The sequence below is a fragment of the Schistocerca americana genome, chromosome 7, assembly GCF_021461395.2.
Source record: "Schistocerca americana isolate TAMUIC-IGC-003095 chromosome 7, iqSchAmer2.1, whole genome shotgun sequence".
Classification (NCBI taxonomy): domain Eukaryota; kingdom Metazoa; phylum Arthropoda; class Insecta; order Orthoptera; family Acrididae; genus Schistocerca; species Schistocerca americana.
The window spans coordinates 433,219,347-433,238,897 of NC_060125.1; the positions used below are offsets into that span (position 1 = coordinate 433,219,347).

General features: G+C 42.3%; 1 protein-coding gene across 1 annotated transcript; it reads right to left on the reverse strand.

Moving 5' to 3' along the window:
* Positions 1 to 626: 626 nt before the first annotated feature.
* On the reverse strand, positions 627 to 19,314 carry LOC124622986. Its single transcript, XM_047148776.1, has 2 exons — positions 18,853 to 19,314; positions 627 to 692 (listed from the first exon to the last, which is right to left on the reverse strand). Exons 1-2 carry the CDS (start codon positions 19,312 to 19,314, stop codon positions 627 to 629), a joined length of 528 nt encoding a protein of 175 aa, XP_047004732.1.
* Positions 19,315 to 19,551: the final 237 nt, after the last annotated feature.

The following is a 19,551-nucleotide window of genomic DNA, read 5'->3' on the forward strand; positions in this document are numbered from 1 at the left end:
CTTCGATGGCTAGTAAAGGAATCGTTCCCAGATAGTATTTGATTTTCCAGATTCTACTACAAGTGGCGATTTACTGTACGAAGCACATAAACCGTTCTCAATTCTTTGTGGCGTGGAAGCCAACATACTATTCAGCTTGGGTTTGTTCTGAAGTTTCCTGAAGTATTTGTAAGTATTTCAAACCCTTACTTGTTCTATCAGGTTGACATCTTCTCAGATGATCCGCCAGCTGGGTGATTTCACAGTGTCGTTTCTGAACACCGAGATTCATTAAGCGCACATAGTTAATACTTTTCCCGACAATGGTGTAATGAAGCCAAACTTCAAGTAATTAAAACTTACTGTCTACGTTCCTTTTCAGATTAGGTGATGAGTACTATCATGAATATGTGGGAAAAAACAAAGCTATTTAGATAATTGTGATTAGGCACGACAGCCTAAATCAACACCTTCAAGCTAAAGTCATTATCCGTGATTTTATACGCAAACGACGGAACTATAAAAAGGAAATATATTAAAATAACAATTTACTTACTTTTCTCCGGGATTCCGAAACAAGACACAGATTCACTTTAACTTGTGTGGTACCTGTCTATAATCCGTTCAACAAATCTGCAGGTGTTGGTCTACATCACCACGCTCTTGTTTTGTGTTCGGCCGTTGCCACACTGCTCTGGTTTAGCTTCTTCTTGCTGTAATTTCAAGACAAATGTCATTTGGTCCAAGAGTCAGAATGAAATTTTTGTACCTTACAGGTAGATATTTTTTGGCCTCGTAGATGGTGATTCTCATTTCAGTATGAGATGATTGAAGACAGAAGTGGGCAGTAACCACAGCATTCCATTATCATCCTCACAGAAGAAGATCTACTTATCTAGACATCGACAAGTTAGTCCACAAGGAACATTTCAGGAGGAAGACTACCTTGTCTTGAAATCACAGTAAGTAGAATCTTAATAGGAAGAGGAAAGGAAAACGTAGGTACTGATGAGATTTCATGGGTGTATGCCCTGCACTCTTTTCTAATAAAAATTTAAAATCTATTTTCCAGCAATTTTTTTCCTAATTCAGTACCAATATTTCTAACATAAATATTGACTAACCTCAATTAAATTTTTGCAAGAAGCAATCTTGAGATATTTGCATTCATTAATATTATCGCCGGCCGCAGTGGCCGAGTGGTTCTAGGCCCTTCAGTCCAGAACCTCGCTGTGGGTCTGTCGCAGGTTCGAATCCTGCCTGGGCATGGATGTGTGTTATGTCCTTAGGTTAGTTAGGCTTAAGTAGTTCTAGGTCTAAGAGACTGATGACCTCACATGTTAACTTCCATAGTGCTTAGAGCAATTTGAACCATTTGAACATTAATATTATCGAATCAGTTCTCTGTCTTTTTATTATCCCATATCAGCATCTATAATAAATGAAGAATTGCTCCACGCTCTACCTTAGGCAATGATACGAGCATTGACGTGCGTAAGAGCAAGCTGCATCTCTGTGAGATGAATTCGTTGTTTGGGTACAAGCTTAGTATAGTGGATCCACTCTCGCGGAAATCCAATATTTTTTTCACTGACATGAATAGTTTGTAGTGCGGAATCAACCCCTGTGGATGGCTTAATTGCTTTTCAAATCACTGTCTTAGGCCAAAACACATTCGCAGCATTGGCAGCATTTAGTAGAGCCACTTTGTGACTAGATTTAAAGTTTCCAGCTCTCGATGGTAGTGTTATTCGACCATTGCTTTTCACAGTGTACACAACTGACCTATTGGATAACGTCTGCGGTTTCTTGAGGCTTTTCTCGGATGACTGTCCTATACATGGTGGTCCAGTGATCGTGACCGGGCCAAACATCTCACGAAACAAGCGTCAAACGAAAAAACTACAAAGAACGAAACTTGTGTAGCTTAAAGGAAACAACCAGATGGCGCTACGGTTGGCCCGCTAGATGGTGCTGCCATACGTCCAACGGATATCAACTGCGTTTTTTTAAAATTAGGAAACCACATTTTTTATTACAGTTCGTGTAGTACGTAAAGAAATATGAATGTTTTAGTTGCACCACTTTCTTCGCTTGGTGTATGATGCCACTGTAATAGTCACAAACATATGGCTCACAATTTTAGACGAACAGTTGGTAACAGGTAGGTTTGAACATTTTATTTCTGCTGTTCAAATGTGTTACATGTACCTTTGTGAACTTAGAACTTCTGAGAACGCATGCTGTTACAGCGTGATTACCTGTGAATGCCACATTAATGCAATAAATGCTCACAATGATGTCCATGAACCTCAATGCATTTGCCAATACGAGTAACGACATTCCTCTCAACAGCGTGTAGTTAGCCTTCTGTAATGTTCGCACATGCATTGACAATGCGCTGACGCATGTTGTCAGGCGTTGTCGTTGGATCATGATAGCAAATATCCTTCAACATTCCCCACAGAAAGAAATCCGGGGACGTCAGATCCGGTGAACGTGCTTCGTCGACCAATCCACCAGTCATGAGATATGCTATTCAATACCGCTTCAACCGCACGCGAGCTATGTGCCGGACATCCATCATGTTGGAAGTACATCGCCATTCTGTCATACAGTGAAACATGTCGTAGTAACATCGATAGAACATTACGTAGGAAATCAGCATACATCGCACCATTTAGATTGCCATCGATAAAATGGGGGCCAATTATCCTTCCTCCCATAATGTCGCACCATACATTAACCCGCCAAGATCGCTGATGTTCCACTTGTCGGAGCCATAGTGAATTTCCGTTGCCCAATAATGCATATTATGCCAGTTTACGTTACCGCTGTTGGTGAATGACGCTTCGTCGCTAAATAGAGCGCGTGCAAATATCTGTCATCGTTCCGTAATATCTCTTGTACCCAGTGGCAGAACTGTACACGACATTCAAAGTCATCGCCACGCAATTTCTGGTGCATAGAAATATGGTAAGGGTGCAATCGATGTTGATGTAGCATTCTAAACACCGACCATTTTGAGATTCTCGATTCTCACGCAATTTGTCTGCCACTGATGTGCGGATTAGCAGCGACAGCAGTTAAAACACCTACTTGGGCATCATCATTTGTTGCAGGTCGTGGCTGACATCTCACATGTGCCTGAACACTTCCTGTTTCTTTAAATAACGTAACTATCCGGCGAACGGTCCGGACACTTGGATTATGTCGTTCAGGATACCGAGCAGGATACATAGCACATGCCCGTTGGGCTTTTGATCACAATAGCCATACATCAGCACGATATCGACCTTTTTCGCAATTGGTAAACGGTCGATATTAACACGGGTAATGTTGTTATTATTGTGGTCTTCAGTCCTGAGACTGGTTTGATGCAGCTCTCTATGCTACTCTATCCTGTGCAAGCTTCTTCATCTCCCAGTACCTACTGCAACCTACATCCTTCTCAATCTGTTTAGTGTATTCATCTCTTGGTCTCCCTCTACGATTTTTATCCTCCACGCTGCCCTCCAATTCTAAATTGGTGAACCCTTGATGCCTCGGAAAATGTCCTAACAACTAGTTAAGTTGTGAAATAAACTTCTCTTCCCCCCAATCCTATTTAATACCTCCTCATTAGTTATCTGATCTACCAATCTAATCTTCAGCATTTTTCTGGAGCACCACATTTCGTGAGCTTCTATTCTCTTCCTGTCCAAACTAATTATCATCCATGTTTCACTACCATACATGGCTACACTCCATACAAATATTTTCAGAAACGACTTCCTGACACTTAAATCTATACTCGATGTTAACAAATTTCTCTTCTTCGGAAACGCTTTCCTTGCCATTGCCAGTCTACATTTGATATCCTCTCTAATTCGACCATCGCCAGTTATTTTGCTCTCCAGATAGCAAAACTCCTTTACTACTTTAAGTGTCTCATTTCCTAATCTAATTCCCGCAGCATCACCCGACTTAATTCGACTACATTCCATTATCCTCGTTTTGCTTTTGTTGATGTTCATCTTATATCCTCCTTTCATGACACTGTCCATTCCGTACAATAGCTCTTCCAAGTCCTTTGCTGTCTCTGACAGAACTACAATGTCATCGGCAAACCTCAAGGTTTTTATTTCTTATCCATGGATTTTAAGACCTAGACCGAATTTTTCTTTTGTTTCCTTCACTGCTTGCTCAATATACAGATTGAATAACATCGGGAATAGGCTACAATCCTGTCTCACTCCCTTCCCAACCACTGCTTCCCTTTCATGCCCCTCGTCTCTTATAACTGCCATCTGGTTTCTGTAAATAGCCTTTCGCTCCCTGTATTTTACCCCTGCCAACTTCAGAATTTGAAAGAGTATTCCAGTCAACATCGTCAAAAGCTTTCTCTAAGTCTACAAATGCTACAAACGTAGGTTTGCCTTTCCTTAATCTAACTTCTAAGATAAGTCGTAGGGTCAGTATTGCCTCACGTGTTCCAACATTTCTACGGAATCCAAATTGATCGTCCCCCATGTCGTCTTCTATTAGTTTTTCCATTCGTCTGTAAAGAATTCGCATCCGTGACTTATTGAAGTGATTGTTCGGTAATTTTCACATCTGTCAGCACCTGCTTTCTTTGGGATTGGAATTATTATATTCTTCTTGAAGTCTGAGGGTACTTCGCCTGTCTCATACATCTTGCTCACCAGAAGGTAGAGTTTTGTCGGGACTGGCTCTCCCAACGCTGTCAGTAGTTCTAATGGAATGTTGTCTACTCCCGGGGCCTTGTTTCGACTCAGGTCTTTCATTGCTCTGTCAAACTCTTCACGCAGTATCGTATCTCCCATTTCATCTTCATCTACATCGTCTTCCACTTCCATAATATTGTCCTCAAGTACACTGCCCTTGTATAGACCCTCTATGTACTCCTACCACCTTTCTGCTTTCCCTTCTTTGATTTGAACTGGGTTTCCATCTGAGCTCTTGATATTCATAAAAGAATTTCTCTTTTATCCAAAGCTCTCTTTAATTTTCCTGTAACCAGTATCTATCTTACCCCTAGTGAGATAAGCCTCTGCATCCTTACATTTGTCCTCTAGCCATCCCTGCTTAGCCATTTGGCACTTCCTGTCGATCTCATTTCTGAGACGTTTCTATACCTGTTTGCCTGCTTCATTTACTGCATTTTTATATTTTCTCCTTTCATAATTTAATATTTCTGCTGTTACAGGAGGATTCCCACGTTTTTGGAGTTTCTTCATTTTTAATCTACAGTTCATAACCAATAGAGTGTGGTCAGAGTCCACATCTGCCCATGGAAATGTCTTACAATTTAAGACCTGGTTCCTAAATCTCTGTCTTACCATAATATAATCTATCTGAAACCTGTCAGTATCTCCAGGCTTCTTCCTTGTATACAACCTTCTTTTATCATTCTTGAACCAAGTGTTAGCTATGATTAAGTTATGCTCTGTGCAAAATTCTATCCGGCAGCTTCCTCTTTCATTTCTAGGCCCCAATCTATATTCACTTACTACGTTTCCTTCTCTCCGTTATACTACTACCTAATTCCAGTCACCCATGGCTATTAAATTTTCGTGTCCCATCACTATCTGAATAATTTCTTTTATTTCTTCATACATTTCTTCAATTTCTTCGTCATCTGCAGAGCTAGTTGGCATACAAACTTGTACTACTGTAGTAGGCGTGGGGTTCGTGTCTATCTTGGCGACAATAATGCGTTTACTATGCCGTTTGTAGTAGCTTACCTGCACTCCTATTTTTGTATTCATTAAACCGAGTCCCGCATTGCCCCTATTTGATTTTGTATTTTATAACCCTGTATTCGCCTGACCAAAAGTCTTGTTCCTCCTGCCAGCGAACTTCACTAATTCCTACTATATCTAACTTTAACCTATCCATTTCCCTTCATAAATTTTCTAACCCACGTGCTCGATTAAGGGATCTGACATCCCATGCTCCGATCCGTAGAATGGCAGTTTTCTTTCTCTTGATAACGACATCCTCCTGAGTAGTCCCCGCCCGGAGATCCGAATGGGGGACTATTTTACCTCCGGAATATTTTACCCAAGAGGACGCCATCATCAGTTAACCATACAGTAAAGCTGCGTGCCCTCGCGAAAAATTACGGCTGTAGTTTCCCCTTGCTTTCAGTCGTTAGCAGTACCAGCACAGCAAGGCCGATTTGGTTAGTGGTACAGGGCCAAATCAGTCAATCATCCAGACTGTAGCCCCTACAACTACTGAAAAGGCTGCTGTCGCTCTTCAGGAACCACACGTTTGTCTGGCCTCTCAACAGATACCCCTCCGATGTGGGTGCACCTACGGTACGGCTATCTGTATCGCTGAGGCACGCAAGCCTCCCCAACAACGGCAACGTCCATGGTTCTTAGGGGGAAGACGGGTAATGTATCACGAAGCAAATACCGTTCGCACTGGCGGAATGTTACGTGATAGCACGTACTTACAGGTTTGACTGTTACAGCTCCTCTATCACAAAGCGAAAAAAGTGGTCCAACTAGAACAGTGATATTTCTTTACGTACTACACGAATATGATACAAAAAATGGGGGTTCCTATTTAAAAAATCGCAGCTGATATCCGTTTGACCTATGACAGCACCATCTAGCGGGCTAACCATAGCGCCATCTGGTTTCCCCCTTCAAGCTAGACGAGTTTAGTTCTTTGTAGTATTTTCGTTTGATGCTTATTTCGTGAGGTATTTGGCCCGGTCACTGTCAATGGACCACCCTGTATGTACAGAAGTTGATACACTGGAAAACTGAAGCAGAAAGCAAGACGACCTACGTGGGATCAACGCCTGATACAGAGATTGGCAGTTGCAACAAAATCAAATGTAGCCTATTACGCTTAAATATGCAAAAAGACAGGTTATTGTGTAATACTACAATTGTAGAACAATCACATTCTCAACTTATCTAAGAATATACGATTTAAACAGGGACAACCACATATAACAAATCGTAGGTAATTCAGACACCAGACCGAGATTCATTGGAAGAATCTTCAAAAAAGGAGGTAGCTTGCAAACCACTCGTTCGACCAATACAGGAATATTGTTCGTCAATTTGGGATACATTGAGGTAGGATTAACGAAGGACATAGACAGGAGCGTTATATTACAGACTCATTTATTGAGAGCAAATGGTTTACGGAGATGCTCAGCAATAGACGCTGCAAGAGTGACGTTCTGTATATCGGTGTGGGTTACTGTTGAAGACCAGAGAGCGTACTTACCGAGAAAAGTCTGCAAATATTTTGATTCGTCCCATGCATAGCTTGCGAAGAAACCTAAAGGTGAAATTAGAGAGATTCCATCGTACACGGCAGCTTACCAGCTTCATTCTGTGAACTATTTGCGATTGGAACAGGAGGGAAAGGGGGGGGGGGGAGAGGCAGTGGTACACAACGTAAGGCTGCCTGTACCGTGTAGGTGCAGATGTAGGCTAATGGGGAACCGGCCGGCCCATTCTCTCGAAGCCAGACAACATCTTGCCTCCGTCAGGCACCAGCTCACGGCCTGTAGCCAACACAACGAGTGCACAGAAGCAGCCCTCAGATTACATGTTGCATATGTACTCACAGGATGCTGAAAGACGTAAATTCATAGATGGTTCACAATAAATCCAGGTCAGTGAAACTTTTACAGATGTCTGAATGCTTTGCAACAGGGGCAAAGATTTGCCTCCACTGAGAAGAGCATTCATCATGAAAATTGGATGAGCTAACATAATTCAGACGGCATGTGTATCTTGAAGGAGTAGTCAGTAGAATGAAAATTATAACTTACTAAGAACTTTATATTTGTAGATATACTCTACTGTCCTGAAGTACATCACCTTATAAGACCTAAGGGGACATTCCAACCAAAAATTTAACGTTTCTTCGACTATCCTGATATCAGACAAATTTTAAAATCGTATCTACCATGCAAAACTGTAACATTATCCTATTTCCAAGTACAGAATTTAATACGATTTTGTGTTATGAAGTTTTAATTTGATTTTCAATGGAATTCGTGAAAACTACTTTTGGTAGCCAGACTTCAGTTTTCGTTTTTCAGATTTATAGATAGAATTCACAAGACACAATTCTAAACAGTTGTATGCAGCCATTTTGTGAAAAATGGTTTTAAATTACCTTTACCATTTTTTCAAATATCTAGCCCCTTTAATTATCGATACATAAATGTGATAGTAGAAAGACAAAGAACAGTGTCGACAATATTAATGCATAGAAGCATACAAACATATCGAGAATACTTCTTGCATAAATTTCATTGAGATTCTCTACATTTATTATAGAGAGGTTGGTGCTCAATTAGGAAAAATGTGCAGGAAAATGGATTTTAAATTTTTATTGGAAAAGGTGTGGCAGTGCAAGACATATACCCATTAAATCTCATCAGCACGGTCCATTTTCCTTTTCTGCTCCCGTTAAGCTTGTTCTTAGTTTAAGTTTAAGACAAGGTAGCCTTTCTACTGAAATTTTCCTTGTGGACTAATTTGTCCATGTCTACAAAAGAGGATCTTCTTCTGGGAGGATGATAAAGGAATGCTGTGGTTACTGCCCACTTCAGTCTTTAATCATCTCATACTGAAATGAGTAGCAGCATCTACAAGACCAAAGAACATCTTCCTCTAAGGCACAAATATTGTATTGGGTCTCTTGGACCAAATGATAGTCCGAAAACTTTCATCTGCATTTTGTTTCTTGCCATCTTTGCATTTTGTCAGCAGTTCATGAGATGCAATTGTCTGGCAGGCAGGCACTATACTGATTACCAGATCTGTACTAGGAAGGGCGTGAATATTATCTCTGAGAGGTCCTGGTAATTGACATATAATTGCAATTCGAGTACAGCAAAATACGAGGGTAAGTCAATTATTAGCCGCAATGTAGTTAAAACTTTTATTGTAATGAAATAGGAAACTTACTAGAACATCATTTTTGACATAGTCTCCCTGCGTTTCAACGCACTTGGCCCATCGCATAACAAGCTTCTTGATGCCCTCATAATAGAAGGTTCTCCGTTGAGCTGCCAACCAGGAATGCTCAGCATCTTTCATTGCTTTGTCCGAGGCCAAGCGACGGTCCCTTAATGCCTGTTTGAGTGGACCAAACAAGTTATAGTCAGAAGGAGCAAGATCGGGACTGTATGGAGGATGATCCAGTCCTTCAAATTTGAGTTTCTGGAGCGTTTGAGCAGCGTGGGCAGCAGTAGGCAGACGGCCATTGTCGTGAAAAAACACACCACCTTTTGACAGAAATCCTCGGTGTTTGCTCCGAATTGCAGGCTTTTGGCCTGGCAGTAAGTATCTCACTGTAACCTACACTGTTTATGACTGTTTATTGTTGTGCCCCTCTCCCCACAATGTTCCAGTACTGGACCCTGTGCCTCCCAAAAAACCGTAAGAATCAGTTTCCCTGTGGACGGTTGGGTGTTGATCTTTTTCTTGTACGGCTAATTTGGATGTTTCCATTCCGTACTCTGCTGCTTACTCTCCGGCTCGTAATGATGGATCCATGTTTCATCACCAGGTAATCCTGCCTAAGAAGTTGTTCCATTCTTTTCCATAGCGATCCAAATGTTTTTTGCAGATGTCCAAGCGCGTTTATTTATGCAACTGTGTGAGTTGTTTTGGGACCCATCTTTATGAAATCCAAGTCTGTTGTGGATGATTTCGTAGGCAGAACCATGACTAATTTGCTGACGATGTGCCACTTCGTCAATAGTTAATCATCCACCTAAAGAATCAGTTCACGTGAACGCTCAATGATTTCTTCATTTGTGGCGGTAAATGGTCGTCCGGCTCCTTCATGGTGCGTAAGAATTGTGCGAGCATATCGGAATTTTTCAATACATTCGTAGACACTCCGTTGCGGCAAAACACTCTTTCCGTACTGTACAGAAGGCCTTCGATGAATCTCGGCCCCTGATATGCCTTCCGACCACAAAAAATGGATCACTGAACGTTGCTCTTCTTTGGTGCAAATAGACAGCGTAACAGCCATGATTAAGAGCATGACAGCGATAACGAAACTACCTAGCAGCTTGAATATTGCAAAGATATAACAACAAATAAACAAAGCGTGCCTCATCAACGTAAAACTACAGCATTAGCAAAATGAAGAAAAATTTACTAAATTGCGGGTAATAATTGTCTTACACTCGTTTCGGCATCTAAGAGTAAATATTCCTAACATGAGAAATAGCCATTAATATTTTCTGAAAAAGAAGTTAAGTTTTATGGAGGAGGCTCTCCTTAATAACGATGTTTAGAGTGAAACATGTTGGCAGTAAAAAAAAAAAAAAAGGTTCGAATGGCTCTGAGCACTATGGGACTTGACGTCGGAGGTCATCAGTCTCCTAGCACTTACAAATACTTGAACCTAACTAACCTAAGGACGTCACACACATCCATGCCCGAGACAGGATTCAAACCTGCGACCGTAGCGGTCACGCGTTTCCAGACTGATGCGCCTAGAACCGCTCGACCACTGCGGCCGGCGTTTGGGAGTACCTCCTTAGACTACAAACGTACATCCAGTGCAGTGCCCAGTTAGACACAATGTCGTGACGTAGATTATTCTTTACTGCTACCGTACTGGTAACGTACTTACGCAGGGAACGTGCCAACCGACAGAGTTTTCGATAGCGACAGCTGACGGGCGAATCGGAATGGCTGAGTTTCATCCGGAAGCCCCCACCCTACGGACAATGAACGATCTGATCTCTCACTTCGTCCCACGTGCAGATCGGCAGCTCTGAATAGCGAGGCGCTCCACAATATCTGGAGAAGAATGGGTAACGGTCGCATTTGTTCGTCCGTAACAAATGAAAGAGTCGCGTCTATTGCAGCGCGTTCTGTTTTGTGCCCTCTCGCACCGCGGAAGTCGGAATCGTTTACGCATCAATATGTCGCTCCAGTGAATGACTCCCATGGGTTGCGGAACGTCCGAACAAAGCAGGCAAGTGAATAGTACGATTCGAAATATCCAGCCAGTTATATGGAACGGAGGATAACCCTGAAAAAAATATAAATTGAAGCACGAACTTGCATTTTCTCTGATATTTAACGACGATTCAAGCATTTTATTTAATCCTGATTCTTTACATCAGTGAAATTTTACTCACGTTCTGTATGCGATGCTGTTCATTCACATTTCAACCGCCCATTCAGAACGAATTACAGCAACTAACCTTGTCCACTGTCAATACAGTTACAGTTAAAGAATGGAGTGATTAATTTAGAACATACAGCGATTTTAACTCAGTTTGTCGAAGATAATTCCTTACGGAAGCCAGAATATCCCAATATATTGAACTTAATTCACATTAAGACGAATCTGTTTACGTAACACTGAATGGGCAAGCGATTTCCGTTGAAATCTTACGAAACGAAGTCTGTTTACTGAATAAGCACAAATTTGTTGGATTACACGTAATTTACTGAATACTAAGTAGCACAGTCGTTCAGGTGTAATGAAAGTTGGCATGTCAGCCTTCGTCAAGCCTCATGTCACAAACGATTCACAGATATAACAACAGACTAAACTTATTTATCTCCTACTATATACACGCTACCTGTTTTTATGCTTACGTTCCCTAATGGAATAAAAATACTCGGGCAGAAGAAAAGATTTCAGTTTAGGTTTTAATTTTAGGTTTAATTTTGCTTTTCCGTATGTCATACATTTTATGTTACTGAAAAAATGATCGTATACAACCTATTTCTCAGCCACTTACAAAGTAAAAGACAGCTAATGGTGGGTTACAATTTGTTGTGTTATATTGTTATTTGCGCAAAGAACAAGAGGGTTTACTTGCAACTACAACAGAAATTGAATCGTCAAACCTAGAACAAGGTCAAATAAACAATACTGTTCGTAGCGACAGAGCCAGATTATAGTGCTTGTCAACGCAGTTCACTGGACGATGCATGATATTCCGCAATTGCGTTCGTAATTAAGAAGTAAATCGACAAGGAAATGTGTTACCAGATGGCTCTGTCTTAGTGAATATGCCGAACTCTAGTGTCAGTTCATCATATTATTTAGCCTCTTAATCGAATATTAGAACAATACCGCCTCTGTAGCAGAATGCATAGTATCACTACCTTCGGCGCAAAACTACCCATGTTAGTTACGCGGTAACTTCTCGGAGCTTTCTGTGTTGCGGCAGTTCGGCACGTGGTGGTCTCACAGCTTCGTGAGGCTGGACGAAGGACTGCATGAACAAAGTACCAGAGACATCAGCAGGATTCATCTGCTGACAACATGCTGTTAACAACTGTCCCTCGATCATTTGTCGCTCCACATACTGCCTTGTAACCAGCAGTCAGCCGGTCTGTAAGGGATTAAGGGCCTGTTCCGTGATTGATTACGTACAAAAATAAAGTAACAGGATGACGAAAACCTGTCGTCAGCTTCCTACAAAATTAACTGAAATTAATTCTGTATAAACAACATGGGTGTTCTCTCAGATTAGTTGCTGGCAGTTGCTGTTAATTCTAGGTGTTCTAAGCTTTCCGAATTGTCGAAATTTCAGATGTTTGCATAAGGAGATCTCCGAAAGCGATCTTCTTTCGAAAAATGGCTGTGTTAACTGCTTGGCGAACGGCGTGTCGCAGTTGTGTTGTTGATGTTGTCTCTATTAGTACGGAGATGATAGTTGTGCATAATGTTTCTAGATGGCGAATGGAATACCATCAATGAAGTCACACGATCTCTCCCAATGACAAACTACAAAAATTATTAGAATTTAGTATAGATTACCGAAAGAGTGATGGTAATTTTGAGCTCTACGACAGCTTCCTCAGCTATAAAGTTTTGACGATAAAATCTTCTTGCACCCCTAGGATTTGAATCGCTCACCTTCTAGCCGAGTGTGAGACAATTTCTCATCGAAATTTGATTTTCCGTCATTTGCCTTCAGATTGTTCTTATATGCCAGTAAAGATTCCTTCTCGTGGTTCAAATTCTTCATCTTACAGTGACACGTACACATTAGACGTCCTCAGTTACGTCCAAGACGTCTTACAATATCTATCTTTGCCAATAATTTGTTTTTATCTTTATGTGTTACCACAGAAATTATTTCCCTTCGACTTAACAGAGGTATAATGATTCTCTCTCATCTTATAATTAGTATTTTATCCCTTACTATTTTCTCCCACGATTGTTTTATCAGTGTACGTAACATTCAGATATTTTCTGCGACACCATATGTCAGACGCTTCGGTTCCCCTCTGTTCCGGTTTTATCACAGTCTGTGATGACTTCCATACAATGTAGTGCCGAAGACGTACGTTCCTTGGAAACGCTATTCTCGAAGTAAGGCTTATGTCTGGTACCAGTGTCTTTATTTTCATGAGGAATGCTCCCTTTACCTAAGGTGCTTTGCTGATTAAATTCTTCATTCTTCGTCCATAGTGCGTCACTTTACTTCCAAGTAGCTACATTCCTTCATATATAACGTCGTCCACACTATGAAGTTACGCTGACCGCTAATTTCTCTTGCTCCTCAGTACATTTGTGTTTCGTTGCAATTGTCTCAGTCTTTATGCTGAGCTTAGTAAATTCCTCGCTCTGTTCATCAGATCCCGTAAATCTACGTCACAGGAATAAAAATATGTGTTGTAGAATGTAATTTTTTCTGTTAAGTAGGGCGGATCACTGTGGTTAAAAAAAAATGGTTCAAATGGCTCTGAGCACTATGGGACTTAACATCTGTGGTCATCAGTCCCCTAGAACTTAGAACTACTTAAACCTAACTAATCTAAGAACATCACACACATCCATGCCCAAGGCAGGATTCGAACCTGCGACCGCACTGTGGTACCTGATACAAATATATTTAAAGAAAGTTCTTGTTAATTTAGTACACAACAAGTGTTTGTGGGTTTCCTCCGAAAACAATACGTCAGTTTTTGCAAAAGATATGCATTACTAGCAATATTCATCGCAACGCATGAAGCATGGACATGCACCATGGCCTCCACCTTACGTTCCTCGTGGATGAAGTCTGAAAACATATCACACGAGTATACAGGAACTGTAGATATACGAAAAAACCTTCAGTCTTAACTGCCAACTACGACCATAGCCACAGGAGGAAGCACGAATCAAAGACATAGTTCATCTACATCTACATCAACATCTACGTGCTTACTCTGCTATTCACAATAAGATGCCTGGCAGAGGGTTCAATGAACCAACTTCAAGCTGTGTCTCTACCGTTCCACTCTCGAAAGGCGCGCGGGAGAAACGAGCACTTAAATGTTTCTGTGCGAACCCTGATTTCTCTTATTTTACCGTCGTGATCATTTCCCTCTAAGCAGATGGGTGTCAACAGAATGTTTTCGCAATAGGAGGAGAAAACTGGTGATCGAAATTTCATGAGAAGATCGCGTCGCAACGAAAAACACCATTGTTTTAATGATTGCCACACAAATTCAAGTATCATGTCTGTGGCACTATCTCCCCTATTTCGCAACAATACAAAACGAGCTGCCCTTCTTTGTACTTTTTCGGTGTCATCCTTCAGTCCCACCTGATGCAGATCGGACACCGCACAGTAATACTCCAGGATAGCGCAGACAAGTGTGGTGTAAGCAGTCTCTTTAGTAGGCTTGTTGCACCTTCTAAGTGCTCTGCCAATGAATCACAGACTTTGGTTCGCTGTATCCACAACTTTATCTATGCGATCGTTCCAGTTTAGCTTATTTGTAATTGTAATCCCTAAGTATTTAGTTGAATTTACAGCCCTCAGATTTGTGTGACCTATCGTGTAATCCCAATTTAACGCATTTCTTCTAGTACTCATGTGAATAACTTCACACTTTTCTTCATTCATGGTCAATTGCCACTTTTCGTACGATACAGATCTTATCTAAATCATTTTTCAATTCGTTTTGGTCATCTGACGACTGTACAAGGCGGTTCAAAAATGGTTCAAATGGCTCTGAGCACTATGGGACTTAACAGCTGTGGTCATCAGTCCCCTATAACTTAGAACTACTTAAACCTAACTAACCTAAGGACACCACACACATCCATGCCCGAGGCAGGATTCGAACCTGCGACCGCAGCAATCGCGCGGTTCCGGACTGAGCGCCTAGAACCGCTAGACCACCGCGGCCGGCTACAAGGCGGTAAATGACAGCATCATCTGCATACAATCTAAGTCGGCTACTGAGATTGTCTCCTATGTCGTTAATATAAATCACGAACAATACAGGGCCTATAACACTTCCTTGGGGAATGCTGGATATTATTTCTATTCTAATCCTTGACTTTCCGTCTATTACTACGAATTGTGAGCTTTCTGATAGGAAATCACGAATCCAGCCGCACAACTGTAGCGATAATCCTTAGTTTGGTTAGAAGAAGCTTATGATGTACGATGTCGAAAACCTTCCGGATATCTAAAAATAATAGAATCACTTTAACATCCCCTTCGATAGCACTCACTACTTCATTAGTATAAAGAGCTAGTTGTGTTTTACAAGAACGATATTCTCTGAATCCTTGCTGACAATGTGCCAATAAATCGTTTTGTTCTATGTAATTCATAATGTTCGAACACAGTATATGTTCCAAAACCCTAATAGAAATCGACGTTAGTGATACGGGCCTGTAATTCAGCGGATTACTCCTATTTACCTTTTTAGGTATTGGTGTGAGAAACTCAGTTACCTATGATAGCCGCAACTCACGTCAGAATCGTAGACAATCTAATACTAACACGTCCGTACAATGGAGAAAACAGGTTGGCTGTACCAAATATCCTACCATGATCAGTGCGGGTCGCTACACGAGAGTTGATAACACTAAGCAGCATGTATAGCCCTTACAACAAATAACACTTATAGGTAATCTGTACCGTCAGACGACAGGTTCGGCATATTACACGCTCGTGACAGTTGTTGTTGTTCCCTGACACATAACGGGTGCTCAACGACAACGGTAGCAAAACAAGTGGATGCCGTTACATGCGTACTGCAATGAAAGGTAACAATCGGCAAGCATAGCTCAAGCAATGCCCCGTTAAACGTTCAGTCGGCTGTACAGGATTTCTGTGGAACTTTCTTTACGGCTTGCTACAAGCTCTAATCACCAGAAGCTTCCATTCTACTGTCTTCAACGTAAAACTAAACTAATGAGTATGTGTACCCATATTCCCGCATTCTGTGGGTCCTTAAGTAGTAGCATGAAATATTCGTAGCAGAAATGACTGTAAATTTTTTCCACGTGGTAGCTGTGCAAGAACGTACTTGTAGTGTTATGCTGAAAATGTAGGTAATTTAAACAATCACATTTCCAGACCATTTGGTCACTAAATAATCTAATGCACATGCGGCCAAGAGTTCGGCTTGAAAGCTGGGCCCTGGCAAGAGTGCCATAGTGCTCACGAGGAAAACGTGGTATATTCCCAAGCCAGATTTCTCAATATTTCACTCAGTAGAAGAGGGGTCAAAATAAGACACGTGTATCCGCTTGTACGTACGACCGTGTCTGGGAAAGAGACGGTCAAACTTTTTGAGGAACTTTATATGCTTTTTCCATGAATAAGCAGTTCAACTGAGGTGGTACAATGGCTAGCTTCACACTTTTGCGCCTTGTTCAAATGGTTCAAATGGCTCTGAGCACTATGGGACTCAACATCTTAGGTCATAAGTCCCTTAGAACTTAGAACTACTTAAACCTAACTAACCTAAGGACATCACACACACCCATGCCCGAGGCAGGATTCGAACCTGCGACCGTAGCAGTCCCGCGGTTCCAGACTGCAGCGCCAGAACCGCTAGACCACCGCGGCCGGCTTTGCGCCTTGTATTGGAAACCCCATTATTATTCTTAATTTTACTTTTTAATACCCTACCCATGCCCATAGTAGATTATTACACTAATGTCTTCCAATTTATAATAAAATACGTGGTCCTCTTCAATAAAATTCTTCAGGGTATCAGACCGCATCGTCATAATTTAAAATACGCCAACGTTTCGGCCAGCGTTGCAGCTAGCCTTCATCAGGGCCTTACGTTAACCGCTAAATGAACACACTTGGTTCCTTAAATAGCTACACGAGAAAACCGTGTCGTTACTTGATTGGCTGTAAAAGGGGGAGGAGGAGGGGTGAAAGGTATGCTTTATTGGTGTTTCCTTTATTATCTGTCATTGGCTGAAATAGCTGTTTTCTATTGGTCTTTATATTAATCCACCCCATTGGAGGAGACGGACGAATAGCGAACAGGTGATGGCTGTGACGTCACACTGTTTCCATGCTGTCCAGAAGCCGGCTGCGGCGTGCCATTGCTTTGTGTGCTCGCGACCACTACTGCGGCTCTCCGCGTGTCTGCATGGGCCGCCACGGCTCTGCCGCCGCTCCGTAGCCCTGCTATTGCAGGCAGCCAAGACCTCGGAAGCTTGTACCCGTCCTCTCTATTCATGTTGGCGGGTCTTTTGGCTATTTCTATCGCCTCTCTAATCTTTCTTTTGAAAGTGAGCGGCTGTTTCGCCAGGACGCGAGCTTCTTGATAAAATATTGGTTTCCCGCACTCGTCTCGGTGTTCCGCCACTGCTGACTTAGTGTGTTGTTTCAGGCGGATATATCTTTCATGTTCCGAGAGCCTTGTGCTAATCGGACGTCCCGTCTCACCTATGTAGACTAATCCACACGCACAACCAATTTCATACACGCCAGCTGTGTGTAGTTTGTCAACTGCATCCTTGGTAGAACCGAGCATGTCTGATATTTTGTTTCTGCTTCGGAAAATTGGTTTGATGTCGGCTTTTCGTAGAATTTTGCCAATACGTTCGGTGACCCCTTGTACATATGGTAACACAGCAATGCTCTGTGCCTCCTTCTCCTCTTCCCTATTAGTCTTCTCCCTTGTCGACATGGTGCTGTCTATCATCTGCTTCCCATAGCCATTAGTTCCGAAGATGGACCTGAGGCGTTCAAGTTCTGTCTTCAGATGTTCTTCGTCGCTTATCCTGTACGCTCTCTTCGTTAGCGTGTGCAGGGCGGACTTCTTCTGCGTGGGGTGATGGTGGGAGGAGGCGTGAAGGTACCTGTCCGTATTGGTTGGCTTCCTGTACACTTTGTGGCCAAGTTTACCATCAGGTTTTCGATAAACTTCCACGTCGAGAAAAGGCAGCACCCCATTCTTCTCTGTTTCCATTTTAACTGAATTTTCCTATGCTGTTGGTTAAGGTGCTTGTGGAAGTTCTGTAACTCCTCTTCTCCGTGGGCCAGATGACGAAAGTATCATCGACATAGCGAAGCCAACAATTTGGACGTAATGGTGCGGACTGGAGGGCTGTTTCCTCAAATGCCTCCATGAAAATTTCTGCTGCGATAGGCGATAGGGGTGAGCCCATAGCTGCACCGTCAGTTTGTTCATAAAATTGACCTCTCCACTTGAAATAGGTGGTCGTCAGACAGTGGCGCACAAGCTCACATATATCAGGTGCCACGCGTTCTTCTAGGATGTTCACAGTATCTGACACTGGGACATTCGTGAATAGGGATATGACGTAGAAACTAACCATCAGATCTTGGTCCGTAACACGCATTTCCTTTAGGAGAGACACGAAGTGAGTGGAATCCTTAACGTAGGACTCGGTTTGATGCACTAGGTGTCGGAGCCTAGGTGCCAGTTCTTTCGCTAGGTAGTAGGTCGGCGAATTTATACTGTTTACTATGGGCCTTAAGGGGAAGTCGGTTTTGTGTACCTTCGGTACACCATATATCCTTGGTGCCTGTGTCACTTGCGGGATGAATCTTCTGGCCTTGTCGAAGTTGATTCTAGAGTGCTTGAGCAGTGCCTGCGTCGTTTTGATTACCTTGGCCGTCGGATCTCCCTGAAGTTTCTTGTAGATAGGTTCTGCGAGAATATCTTCCATTCGTTTGTTGTAATCACTTGTGTCCAAGACTACAGTGGCGTTGCCCTTATCTGCCTCTACCACTACTAAGTGGGGGTTGTCCCTGAGTTCCTTGATGGCATGGTATTCCTCAGCGTTGATGTTTTGCTTCGGTGGCTTTGCTTTATTCGGAACTCTGACCGTTTCCTGCCGGATCTTCTCCGCCTCGGCCTGTGGCAGATGACGTACCGAAGCCTCTACGGATTCTATGATATCTTCTTTTGGAACTCTCTTAGGTGCGACTGCGAAATTCATCCCCTTGGCCAGAATTGCTGTGGTTGCTTCGCCCAAGGTGTGGCTGGAGAGGTTGACCACTGTCCGTCGCCTGTCCAGCGTCAATGTTTCGTCCGTGGCTTTCTGTTGTAGTTTGTCGTACTTTCTCATCTGGCTGTTAGTAATACTATTGCTGGTCCTTGATGCTTGCTGAAAGGTTAACCTGTCGACTTTATCCCAGTCTTCCATCTGAAGTTTTCCGGCCAGAAATAGGTGCAGATCACACAAATTCCTGTTGTGAGCATCGAGACTTATGCGGATGTGGCGGATCCTTTCCCGTAGCAATGCTTTACTGGCTTTAACACAGATATTCCTCGCCTAGTTCGTTTTTATGTGAGACGTCAACCG